General features: G+C 51.2%; 1 protein-coding gene across 1 annotated transcript; it reads left to right on the plus strand.

Moving 5' to 3' along the window:
- Window positions 1–2873: 2873 nt before the first annotated feature.
- Window positions 2874–7520, plus strand: MAGEA1 (MAGE family member A1). Its single transcript, XM_054471825.1, has 3 exons — window positions 2874–2945; window positions 5790–5862; window positions 5938–7520. The coding sequence occupies exon 3, from the start codon at window positions 6003–6005 to the stop codon at window positions 6951–6953; it is 951 nt and encodes a 316-aa protein (XP_054327800.1). The 5' UTR covers window positions 2874–2945; window positions 5790–5862; window positions 5938–6002; the 3' UTR covers window positions 6954–7520.
- Window positions 7521–13013: the final 5493 nt, after the last annotated feature.

Consider the following 13013-nt stretch of genomic DNA (forward strand, 5'->3'; position numbering starts at 1 on the left):
ATCAAAATCTTTGCCAGATGAAAGCAATCAGTAACTAGAACACTTAATAGACAATATGCCTTTTTCAATAGCGTCAAAATCCAAGAATTACCTGAAAAGAAGCCTAGTAAAAATGCAGAAGGTCTTTATAGAGGCAACTATCACAGAATACTGACAGATTCAAGTAAAAGGAGTTTGAAATTCATACATGAGGCTGGGCGCGGTGGCTCATGCCTGTAATCCCAGTATTTTGGGAGGCTGAGGCGGGCAGATCACCTGAAGTCAGGAGTTCCAGACACACTGGCCAACATGGTGAAACCCCATCTCTACTAAAAATACAAAAATTAGCTGGGTGTGGTACCGTGCACCTGTAATCCCAGCTACTCAGTAGGCTAAGGTAGGAGAATCACTTGAACTTGGGAGGTGGAGATTACAGTGAGCCGAGATAGTGCCACTGCACTCCAGCCTGGTAGACAGCGGGAGATGCCATCTCTCTCTCTCTCTCTCTTTATATATACACACACATACTCACACACACATATTATAGAGGAGCATAACATATTCATTGATGAGAAAGAGAACACTGTAAAAATGTCAAATATGCTTCAATTATGTACATGTATGTTTCAATTATGTACAGTTATGTACAAATTATGTCTTATCTGTAGCTGCCAACATGACAATCAAATTTGGGCTGCTGTTCTCTGCTTCACAAATCAACCCTGGAAAATTATAGGAGGGAAAAAGAAGGAGAAAGACACAATATCAGCAACAAAATCTAAGCAACAAAATAGAGAAAGCCCTGGGTGATGCTGAAGACGGTTGAACTGGCAATTGTGTTTGACACTTGCAGTCTCGATTGGAGGGGGGTTGGCAGCAGGGATATTGGGGAGGTCTGTACCCTGCCTAGACTGCAGTTGACAAAATGGTTAGAATGAAAGTTTTCAAATTTCCACTTCACATCATTACACAATCTGAGGCAGCTCCTCAAAACATGATGCTAGTAGCCCTAGGGCAACAGCAGGACACCAGTTAAACAGGGCTGGTTAAGACAGTATGGATCAAGAGTTCCACTAATAACAACCAGACACCAACATAGTGGGTGAGAAATTGTGTTTCAAAAAAAATTGTTTCAACAGAACGTAAAGAATGGAAAAGAAGTAGAATAGGATATAAGAGTGAATCATGCATACTACTGGTAGGTATTCTTTCCTAGAAATAAACACATATATATACAGCTACCTACATATATCCTTGGAAGATACGAAAAGTGTATTTCTTTTTCATTTTTAAATTTTTTTGAGACAGAGTGTCACTCTGTCGCGAGGCCCACGCTAGAGTTCAATGGCACGATCTCGCCTCACTGCAAACTCCGCCTCCAGGTGCAAGCGATTCTCATGCCTCAGCCTCCTGAGCACTACCACACCCAGCTAATTTTTGTATTTTGTGTAGAGACGGGGTTTCACCATGTTGGCCAGGCTGGTCTTGAACCCCTGACCTCAAGTGATCTGCCCGCCTCGGCCTCTCAAACTGTTGGGATTACAGGCGTGAACCACCGTGCCCGGGAGTAAAACATATTACTTTGAGGACAAAAGGTTTGCCAAGTGTAGCTCTGGCTGGAGAGAAGCCCCCGTGGGAAGGTGTGCGTCTTCTCCCAGAGGTCACTACAATCGCGGGAGTTGCCACTCTGCAGGAAGCACCTGGCCTGGGACCCGCAGCCATTCTCCGCAATGGGTGCAGCTGGGCAAATGCTCAGAGATGGCAGAAACAGCATCTCCCGCCCATAACTTCAACAAAGTGCCAGGAGCCAGGAGGAGGACCTTCCTGAGTGGGGACAGAGGGTCCACTCTCTCGACGTAGATGGGCCACAGAATCCAGCTCAGCCCCTCCTCTCAGCCCTGGAAGACCCTGGCAATGTTACCACGGCCACACCCCTCCTCCCACTGCCACCTCATGGGACTGGGGGTCAGAGACTTGGTGGGAGAGAAGCAGACACAATCGGCAGAGAATGGGTGTCCAGATTCTGCCAGGCATGAAAGTCAGGACCCTGAGGGGTGACTGAGGGTCCCCCAACCCCACGCCCAACCCGGCTACCACCAACACGACGACTTAAGCCCTGGGGCACCACTGGCATCCCTCCCCCTACCACCCCCAATCCCTCCCTTTACGCCACCCATCCAAACATCTTTACATTCACCCCCACCCCAATCCAGGCTGAATCCGGTTCCACCCCTGCTCTCAACCCAGGGAAGCCCAGGTGCCCAGATGTGACGCCACTGACTTGAGCATTAGTGGTTAGAGAGAAGCGAGGTTTTCGGTCTGAAGGGCGGCTTGAGATCGGTGGAGGGAAGCGGGCCCAGGCTCTGTAAGGAGGCAAGGTGACACGCTGAGGGAGGACTGAGGACCCACTTACCCCAGATAGAGGGCCCCAAATAATCCAGCGCTGCCCCTCATGCCAGTCCTGGACCATCTGGTGGTGGACTTCTCAGGTTGGGCCACCCCCAGCCCCCTTGCTGCTTAAACCACTGGGGACTCTGAAGTCAGAGCTCGTGTGACCAAGGAAGGGCTGCTTAGGAGAGGGCATCATGCCAGGCATCATGCTCAGGATTCTCAAGGAGGGCTGAGGGTCCCCAAGACCCCACTCCGGTGACCCAACCCCCACTCCAATGCTCACTCCCGTGACCCAACCCCCACTTCATTGTCATTCCAACCCCCATCCTACATCCCCCACCCCATCCCTCAACCCTGATGCCCATCCGCCCCACCATTCCACCCTCACCCCCACCCCCACGCCCGCTCCCACCCCCACCCAGGCAGGATCCGGTTCCCGCCAGGGAACATCCGGGTGCCCGGATGTGACGCCACTGACTTGCGCATTGGGGGGCAGAGAGAAGCGAGGTTTCCACTCTGAGGGGTGGCGTGAGTTCGGTCGAAGGAACCAGGCCCAGGTTCTGTGAGGAGGCAAGGTGAGAGGCTGAGGGAGGACTGAGGACCCCGCCACCCCAGATAGAGAGCCCCAAATATTCCAGCGCCGCCCTTGCTGCCAGCCCTGGACCACCCGCGGGAAGACGTCTCAGCCTGGGCTGCCCCCAGACCCCTGCTCCATAAGCCTTGAGAGACACCAGGTTCTTCTCCCCAAGCTCTGGAGTCGGAGGTTGCTGTGACCAGGGCAGGACTGGTTAGGAGAGGGCAGGGCACAGGCTCTGCCAGGCATCAAGATCAGGACCCAGAGGGAGGGCTGTGGGCCCCCAAGACTGCACTCCAATCCCCGCTCCCACCCCATTCCCATTCCCATTCCCCACCCAACCCCCATCTCCTCAGCTACACCTCCACCCCCATCCCTACACCCACTCCGTCACCTGACCACCACCCTCCAGCCCCAGCACCAGCCCCAACCCTTCTGCCACCCCACCCTCACTCCCCCCAACCCCACCCTCATCTCTTTCATGCGCCCCACTCCCATCCCCTCCCCCATTCTGGCAGAATCCAGTTTGCCCCTGCTCTCAACCCAGGGAAGCCCTGGATGGCCCGATGTGAAACCACTGACTTGAACCTCACAGATCTGAGAGAAGCCAGGTTCATTTAATGGTTCTGAGGGGCGGCTTGAGATCCACTGAGGGAAGTGGTTTTAGGCTCTGGGAGGAGGCAAGGTGAGATGCTGAGGGAGGACTGAGGAGGCACACACCCCAGGTAGATGGCCCCAAAATGATCCAGTACCACCCCTGCTGCCAGCCCTGGACCACCCGGCCAGGGCAGACATCTCAGCTGGGCCACCCCCCGCCCCACTGCCACTTAACCCACAGGGCAATCTGTAGTCACAGCTTATGTGACCGGGGCAGGGTTGGTCAGGAGAGGGCAGGGTCCAGGCATCAAGGTCCAGGCATCTGCCCGGCATTAAGGTCAGGACCCTGGGAGGGAACTGAGGGTTCCCCACCTACACTTGTCTCCTCATCTTCACCACCAGCCCACTCACATTCCCATACCCACCCCCCACCCCACTCACATTCCCATACCCACCCCCTACCCCCAACCTCATCTTGTCAGAATCCCTGCAGTCAACCCACGGAAGCTCCGGGAACGGCAGCCAGGCACTCGGATCTTGACGTCCCCATCCGGGGCTGATGGAGGGAAGGGGCTTGAACAGGGCCTCAGGGGAGCAGAGGGAGCAGAGGGAGGGCCCTACTGTGAGATGAGGGAGGCCTCAGGGGACCCAGCACCCCAGGACACCGCACCCCTGTCTGAGACTGAGGCTGCCACTTTTGGCCTCAAGAATCAGAATGATGGGGACTCAGATTAGCATAGGGGTGGGACCCAGGCCTGCAAGGATTACGAGGAGGAAGAGGAGGGAGGACTCAGGGGACCTTGGAATCCAGATCAGTGTGGACCTCGGCCCTGAGAGGTCCAGGGCACGGTGGTCACATATGGCCCATATTTCCTGCATCTTTGAGGTGACAGGACAGAAATATGGTCTGAGAAGTGGGGCCTCAGGTCAACAGAGGGAGGAGTTCCAGGATCCATACGGCCCAAGATGTGCCCCCTTCATGAGGACTGGGGATATCCCCGGCTCAGAAAGAAGGGACTCCACAGAGTCTGGCTGTCCCCTTTTCGTAGCTCTAGGGGGACCAGATCAGGGATGGCGGTATGTTCCAGTCCCACTTGTACCACAGGCAGGAAGTTGGGGAGCCCTCAGGGAGATGGGGTCTTGGGGTAAAGGGGGGATGTCTACTCATGTCAGGGAATTGGGGGTTGAGGAAGCACAGGCGCTGGCAGGAATGAAGATGAGTGAGACAGACAAGGCTATTGGAATCCTCACCCCAGAACCAAAGGAGTCAGCCCTGAACACTTCACCCAGGATGTGGCTTCTTCTCACTCCTGTTTCCAGATCAGGGGGAGGTGAGGACCTCATTCTCAGAGGGTGACTCAGGTCAACATAGGGACCCCCATCTGGTCTAAAGACAGAGCAGTCCCAGGATCTGCCATGCATTCGGGTGAGGAACATGAGGGAGGATTAAGGGTACCCCAGGGCCAGAACACTGAGGGAGACTGCACAGAAATCAGCCCTGCCCCTGCCGTCACACCAGAGAGCATGGGCTGGGCCGTCTGCCAAGGTCCTTCCTTTATCCTGGGATCATTGATGTCAGGGAGGGGGAGGCCTTGGTCTGAGAAGGCTGCACTCAGGCCAGTAGAGGGAGCGTCCCAGGCCCTGCCAGGAGTCAAGGTGAGGACCAAGCAGGCACCTCACCCAGGACACATTAATTCCAATGAATTTTGATATCTCTTGCTGCCCTTCCCCAAGGACCTAGGCACGAGTGGCCAGATGTTTGTCCCCTCCTGTCCTTCCGTTCCTTATCATGGATGTGAACTCTTGATTTGGATTTCTCAGAACAGCAAAAGGATGGGATCCAGGCCCTGCCAGGAAAAATGTAAGGGTCCTGCGTGAGAACAGAGGGGGTCATCCACTGCATGAGAGTGGGGATGTCACAGAGTCCAGCCCACCCTCCTGGTAGCACTGAGAAGCCAGGGCTGTGCTCGCAGTCTGCACCCTGAGGGCCCATGGATTCCTCTTCCAGGAGCTCCAGGAACCAGGCAGTGAGGCCTTGGTCTGAGACAGTGTCCTCAGGTCACAGAGCAGAGGATGCACAGGGTGTGCCAGCAGTGAATGTTTGCCCTGAATGCACACCAAGGGCCCCACCTGCCACAGGACACATAGGACTCCACAGAGTCTGGCCTCACCTCCCTACTGTCAGTCCTGTAGAATCGACCTCTGCTGGCCGGCTGTACCCTGAGTGCCCTCTCACTTCTTCCTTCAGGTTTTCAGGGGACAGGCCAACCCAGAGGACAGGATTCCCTGGAGGCCACAGAGGAGCACCAAGGAGAAGATCTGTAAGTAGGCCTTTGTTAGAGTCTCCAAGGTTCAGTTCTCAGCTGAGGCCTCTCACACACTCCCTCTCTCCCCAGGCCTGTGGGTCTTCATTGCCCACCTCCTGTCCACACTCCTGCCTGCTGCCCTGACAAGAGTCATCATGTCTCTTGAGCAGAGGAGTCTGCACTGCAAGCCTGAGGAAGCCCTTGAGGCCCAACAAGAGGCCCTGGGCCTGGTGTGTGTGCAGGCTGCTGCCTCCTCCTCCTCTCCTCTGGTCCTGGGCACTCTGGAGGAGGTGCCTACTGCTGGGTCAACAGATCCTCCCCAGAGTCCTCAGGGAGCCTCCGCCTTTCCCACTACCATCAACTTCACTCACCAGAGGCAACCCAATGAGGGTTCCAGCAACCATGAAGAGGAGGGGCCAAGCACCTCGCGTATCCTGGAGTCCTTGTTCCGAGCAGTACTCACTAAGAAGGTGGCTGATTTGGTTCATTTTCTGCTCCTCAAATATCGAGCCAAGGAGCCGGTCACAAAGGCAGAAATGCTGGAGAGTGTCATCAAAAATTACAAGCGCTGTTTTCCTGTGATCTTCGGCAAAGCCTCTGAGTCCTTGCAGCTGGTCTTTGGCATTGACGTGAAGGACGCAGACCCCACCGGCCACTCCTATGTCCTTGTCACCTGCCTGGGGCTCTCCTATGATGGCCTGCTGGGTGATAATCTGATCATGCCCAAGACAGGCTTCCTGATAATTGTCCTGGTCATGATTGTAATGAAGGGCGGCCGTGCTACTGAGGAGGAAATCTGGGAGGAGCTGAGTGTGATGGAGGTATATGATGGGAGAGAGCACAGTGCCTATGGGGAGCCCAGGAAGCTGCTCACCCAAGATTTGGTGCAGGAAAAGTACCTGGAATACCGGCAGGTGCCGGACAGTGATCCCGCACGCTATGAGTTCCTGTGGGGTCCAAGGGCCCTCGCTGAAACCAGCTATGTGAAAGTCCTTGAGTATGTGATCAAGGTCAGTGCAAGAGTTCGCTTTTTCTTCCCATCCCCGCGTGAAGCAGCTTTGAGACGGGAGGGAGCAGCTTTGAGAGAGGAGGAAGAGGGAGTCTGAGCATGAGTTGCAGCCAAGGCTAGTGGGAGGGGGGCTGGGCCAGTGCACCTTCCAGGGCCGCGTCCAGCAGCTTCCCCTGCCTCGTGTGACATGAGGCCCATTCTTCACTCTGTTTGAAGAGAGTGGTCAGCGTTCTCAGTAGTAGGTTTCTGTTCTATTGGGTGACTTGGAGATTTATCTTTGTTCTCTTTTGGAATTGTTCAAAATTTTTTTTAAGGGATGGTTGAATGAACTTCAGCATCCAAGTTTATGAATGACAGCATTCACACATAGTTCTGTGTATATAGTTTAGGGGTAAGAGTCTTGTGTTTTATTCAGATTGGGAAATCCATTCTATTTTGTGAATTGGGGTAATAACAGCAGTGGAATAAGTATTTACTTAGAAATGTGAAAAATGAGCAGTAAAATAGATGAGATAAAGAATTAAAGAAATTAAGAGATAGTCAATTCTTGCCTTATACCTCAGTCTATTCTGTAAAATTTTTAAAGATATGTACATACCTGGATTTCCTTGGCTTCTTTGAGAATTTAAGAGAAATTAAATCTGAATAAAGAATTCTTCCTGTTCACTGGCTCATTTCTTTTCCATGCACTGAGCATCTGCTTTTTGGAAGGCCCTGGGTTAGTAGTGGAGATGCTAAGGTAAGCCAGACTCATGCCCACCCATAGGGTTGTAGAGTCTAGGAGCTGCAGTCACGTAATCGAGGTTGCAAGATGTCCTCTAAAGATGTAGAGGAAAAGTGAGAGGGGTGAGGGTGTGGGGCTCCAGGTGAGAGTGGTGGAGTGTCAATGCCCTGAGCTGGGGCATTTTGGGCTTTGGGAAACTGCAGTTCCTTCTGAGGGAGCTGATTGTAATGATCCTGGGTGGATCCAGGGCCAGATTCTCAGACGGTGAGATAAAAGCCTGGAATGGAAAGCTGCTCTGAGGAGTTTCTTTCGGACGGTGGATGAACAGAGAGGAGTCTCCACCTGAGCAGGATTGGAAAGTGTCTTGTGCTTTTGTCCCAGTGCTTCTGAACACAGCGCAAGAGCTAGGTGACGGACACCCATCATCCGAAGCGTTTCCTGAGAGAGAAGCATGAATCTCCCCGGAAGGGAGACCCAGAAGCCACTGGCCAGGCACTTTTCTGCCTGGCTGGGAGGACCAGGGCTGACTCTATTAAAAAGGCATCCTAATGAGGTTATCTCACGTGCAGTTTGGCCAGTTGTAAGCAAGATTTCGTGTGGTGACAAAATGAATGAAAATAGTGGTTTGAATGGAAAGGTATGTGGGAGAGAGGAAAGGAGTTGGTTTTTGACTCAAATTCTGTGATCTTTGAGCTGCATCCGGCTAGGGAAACTTGCACACCCAAATTTTGAAGTACATTCTCTAAGAGGAAATACTTACTGAATTTTATGGATGAAACTTCCTTTTTTGGTTAATTATTCCATGTCCTATTAAGTTGTATATTCTCTGATAAGTCCTGGAGAACAACAACAAAATCCCAGAGTGGTAGGGTCTGGGCTCAAATAATATTAGCAATAACAGCCACCTGGTAGCCATTAAACTTGTAATTTACTCCAGGCCTTGAGCCAGGTGCTTCACTTGCATGGCACACACTCCACCAGTCCTAGCGGAAGGGTCTAATCACACCTTCTACACAGATGTAGAACCAGAGGCACGCAAGGCTTGGGTATTTCCCAGGATCACGTGCCTAGTAAGGGACAGGGTTGGAACCGGATCCTGGATCTGAATTCATATAGAGCTCATGTTGTTCCCACTCCTCCCAGCCCATGGCCCACCTCCTGAGAAAGGCCCACTTCCTTTCTCTTCTCAACACTCTGCTGTATGTCTCTGGTGACAAAAAGAAGGACTCCGAGGCCAACGTACTAAAAACAGGCCTGGGGAAGGTGACAGTGAGAATGAAACACCATTCGAGGCTGGTGTGCACTGGATTCCTTGATAGCTGACTCTGCCAAGGTGTGGGCATTTCTGTCCAGTCCCAGCACTTTCCCCAAATTGCAGTGAGTTTCCCCTGGCCACTTCCATGTGTCCTGTCTCACTCTGGAACCTGGCTTGCTGACCAGCTTGCCACTGGTCCCCACAGAACAGCCCAGAATCACCTGCTCACCCCATGACAGGGCACATTCCTTTTCCTTGTAGAAGTCCTCTGGATGTCCCACCTCTCACCCAGGAAGCCATGTGATATCAACACCCCTTTTGAATTCCCATGGGATAGTGATGTTTACACACCTGGTTACCACTCTGCTTATCTTCAGTACACTCTCCAAGTGCTTTATGAATGTGCTGAGAAGAGTCTGATTCGCCACATTATCTAAGCGTTCTTGGGATGTTGCCCTGAAATTAGAAGATTTTGGAACCACTTTTATACTTTAACAGGGTGTCTTATTTGGAGTTTACCTCTGAGCATATACACAGATTAATGCTTTAAAACCAAAGCCTCCCTCATGAGTATTAGATGAGGGGAAGCTTTGGAAATCAGTGGAACAAACATCCACTTACTGAATTCCTAAATCCCTGGAGGCCCTGATTCCTTGAAGACATTTCTGCTCTGATGGAAAACGAATAATTAAGCAGCTTTCTACTGCTGCTTGTCTGTTTAACTGCCTCGCAGGAAAATACTGGCTTTCAGTGTGCCTAGAGACACCTGACACGAGTTCAGGCATGTGGAGAGTAGCAGAAACTCACAGGTTAACATTTTGACCTGGAATCAAATGGAGAAAAAAATTGCAGTCTACTCAGGATTCAAAGGGTCATGCAAAGGGAAGGCTTCCTGCTGAAACTTTCAAGATTCTTGGACAGTTAGTTGTGATCCTATATTTGAAAGCGTTGGTCACATATTAGGCACTGGAAACAAGTTGGAGAACTTCAAGCCAAATGTGGCCTTTTCTGAAACTCCTTTGAGAAATGAGAAGGGTAGTGTAATGCCAAATACTACCAAATAATCATAATTGCTTTATTTATTTATTTATGAGGGATTCTCGCTCTGTTGCCCCGGTTGGAGTGCAGTGGCGTGATCTCAGCTCACTGCAACCTCCGCCTCCTGGGTTCTAGCAATTCTCCTACCTCAGCCTCCTGAGTAGCTGGGGTTATAGGCACCCACCACCATGCCCAGCTAATTTTTGTATTTTAGTAGAGATGGGGTTTCGCCATGTTGACCAGGCTGGTCTCGAACTCCTGACCTCAAGTGATCCACCTGCCTTAGCTTTTCGTTGTGCAGCTACTAAGTAACAGTTTATGGGGGGGACTATAATGCTCACCCACATCTTGTCTCCTTCCCCTTTTTGGACACATGGGAACAGTACGGCCCACTTGCAGTTAGGAAGGGTCACGTGACTTCCTTGACACTGAAACATGAACAGAGGTGTTTGTCACATCCCGGCGTGTGAGAACCAGTGTGCCATTTCCACACTTTCTCCCTCCTTTCAATGGTAAACAGGGCAGCTTCATTTTGACATGATGGAATCATAAGGTGGAAGCAGCCTGGATCCCTGGGTCATGCGAGAGTGAGGAGCCCCTGCCAAACCGCATCAGAACTTAGGTGCACATATAATACACTTGAGTTGTGTCAAGCTATTCGCATTTCAGGGCTTGTCTGTTGCGTTAACTAGTAGTTACTTAAACTGACACAGCTACTCTTTCTGTTGTTAGGTATAAATATTTTTACTTAAAAGGTTGTACTGTGTATATTCTTAGGGCAAAAATTATAGAAATCTAGATAATACACAAATTTCCCCTTACAAAGTTCCTCCACAGTTTAACCCCCTCCTCAGAGGTCACCACAATGATCAGTCTTGTATATTATTTTACAGCTGACTACAGGCTTTTCATGGACAGATAAAGCATAGCAATATGTCGTTTTTATTTAACATGCAGGAACTGTGATGTACGTATTGAACTGCAACTAACCTTTGTCAGTTTATAAAATGGATACGGGATCTTTCTAAGCAATATATATATAGATCTATCTCACTTTTCAAATTACATTCTATAATTCTGAAGTAGGCATACACCATAATTAATTAAACTATTTCTTCCTGAAAGACACATAAGTTGTTTCTCATTTGCTATATGATGACTAGAATAAGATCAACATCTTTGAGTATAAATTTTTGGGCAAGCATGAGTGTTTTCTTATAAGAAAGATGTATAACATGGACATCGGGTTAAAGTGAAAAGAGTGGCAGACTGAACAGGTGCCAGGGAAGGATAGCAGCCAGGAGATCCTCAGCCCGTGAGGGGCACTGGGAGGATCCAGGGGAGAGCAATTGCCAGCGTCCATGAGAGAGACCACATGTGAAACCAAGTCCACAGAGCCCCAGGCAGGCTGGCATTCACAGCTGTGAATCCAGAGTTCAGCCCAGTGGGGGCAGGGACCTAAGGAAGGCAAGGGGGAAGGGAGGAGGGAGGACAGGACAATGAACAGAAATAGGCTTGAGAAATCCAGGCACCATCATCACCAGCTGGAGGGGGTCATGTGATCCGAATGGGCAGGCCTGTTGGCTGAATGCACCAGCGGCATGCTGGACACCCCACCCTGCCTCAGACTCCCCTTCCCTCTCTCAGCAAGAGCTTGGCTGGCTCCCTGCATCATCCTGGGTGAGCTCCCTCTCCTGACCTCTCCAGTGGTCCTGTGCACCTTTGCCAGCGTTCCAGGGCTGGAAGCTGTCTTCATGCCTGCTGGGGGCTGGAGTTGTATCCCCTGGGGACTGTCCATAGAGGCTGGGCTATGTGAGTGGGTTGCTGACTGATGACCAACTGCCGAGATGGGCCAGGAATGCCAATGAGCCGTTGAAGGGGGCATGTGGCCACATGGAGGGGAAATTGGAGGAAGAGTGCCCTGAGACTAATCAGTCAAGACTCTGCAGATGAAGGGCTGGGTGTGGACGTGCGCTGAAAATGATCCAGGTGGTGACCCTGCCTCAGATGGACTCTTGTGGCTTCTGAGCTCTTGGTGCACAAGGGAGCACTGTGATCGCTGGCCTATGTTGCCCTCACACACTGGCTGGGATAGAGGGCTGGCCCAAGGTGTGGACATAGGCAGGTTGGATGGAAACCCAGTGGAGTTGGCACCTTCCCTTGTTAAACTGATGGGGATGTGCAGGGTTCAATGCAGGGAGCATCATGCACCATCCTGCTGGGAGCATCCTCACCTCCATGACAGTGTTTGGGCCTGGTGAGGAGGCGTCCGCAGTAGCCCTCTCAGTAGAAGTTTCCATGGGAACTGTGAACTCAAGTGAGCACAAGTGAGGGAACTGTGGGTTTCTTTATGGAGGCAGGAGGCCCAGATGGGGCAGACTCCAAGATTTGAATCAGTGAATTCCCATCCCTGGTAATTTCATTCATTCATTCAGTCATTCATTCATTCACTCACTCACTCATTCACCCTTTATTCATCCATTTATTGAACATATGCTGAGGAAACACCAAGTCATGAAAACAAAAGAAAGTGGCAATGTTCTTAGTTCAGTCTGTCAGAGTGGGGGCAGATGGTGAGATGGAAAGCCATGTGAGTGTTTTAGGAAGTGAGGGACTGTGAACTGATGGAGACAATCTCTATTAATCTGACTTCTGAGGCTGCTGACTAGGTGAAGTTGTTCCCTTAGTTGAGAGTGAAGGAGGAAGAGTTGGTGGTGATGTGATGAGGAAGAGTGTGGAGGACGGGGTCCATGTGCACTATGTAGATGGGGAGGTGCTGTAGCCTGTCCAGGTGGAGCCTTCGCGTGAGCAGTAGGAAAATGGGTCTGTCAATTTGGATGGGGGCCAGGGCAGGACATTAGGTTTGGCTGCATCAGTAAGGGTGGTCTGAGGCCGTAGGTTTAGATTAAACAGACTGTTGTGTAGATTGTGGCCCACATGCTTGTATTAGTCAGGGTTCTCCAGAGAAATAGAACCAATACGTTATGTTTTTATATAATAGGGAGTAGGAAAGGAGCCACTGGTGTAAGTCCTGGAGCCTGAAGGCACCACAACCCGGAGTTCCAATGTCTGAGGGCAGGTGAAGATGGATATTGCAGCTCAGAAATAGAGCTAATCCACCCTTCCTCCACCTTTTGCTA

The sequence above is a fragment of the Pongo pygmaeus genome, chromosome X (assembly GCF_028885625.2).
Source record: "Pongo pygmaeus isolate AG05252 chromosome X, NHGRI_mPonPyg2-v2.0_pri, whole genome shotgun sequence".
NCBI classification, from domain to species: Eukaryota; Metazoa; Chordata; class Mammalia; order Primates; family Hominidae; genus Pongo; species Pongo pygmaeus.

Bases quoted from the DNA above. Each gene is read 5' to 3' on its own strand.
- MAGEA1 (XM_054471825.1), top strand. From the start codon at position 6,003: ATGTCTCTTGAGCAGAGGAGTCTGCACTGCAAGCCTGAGGAAGCCCTT.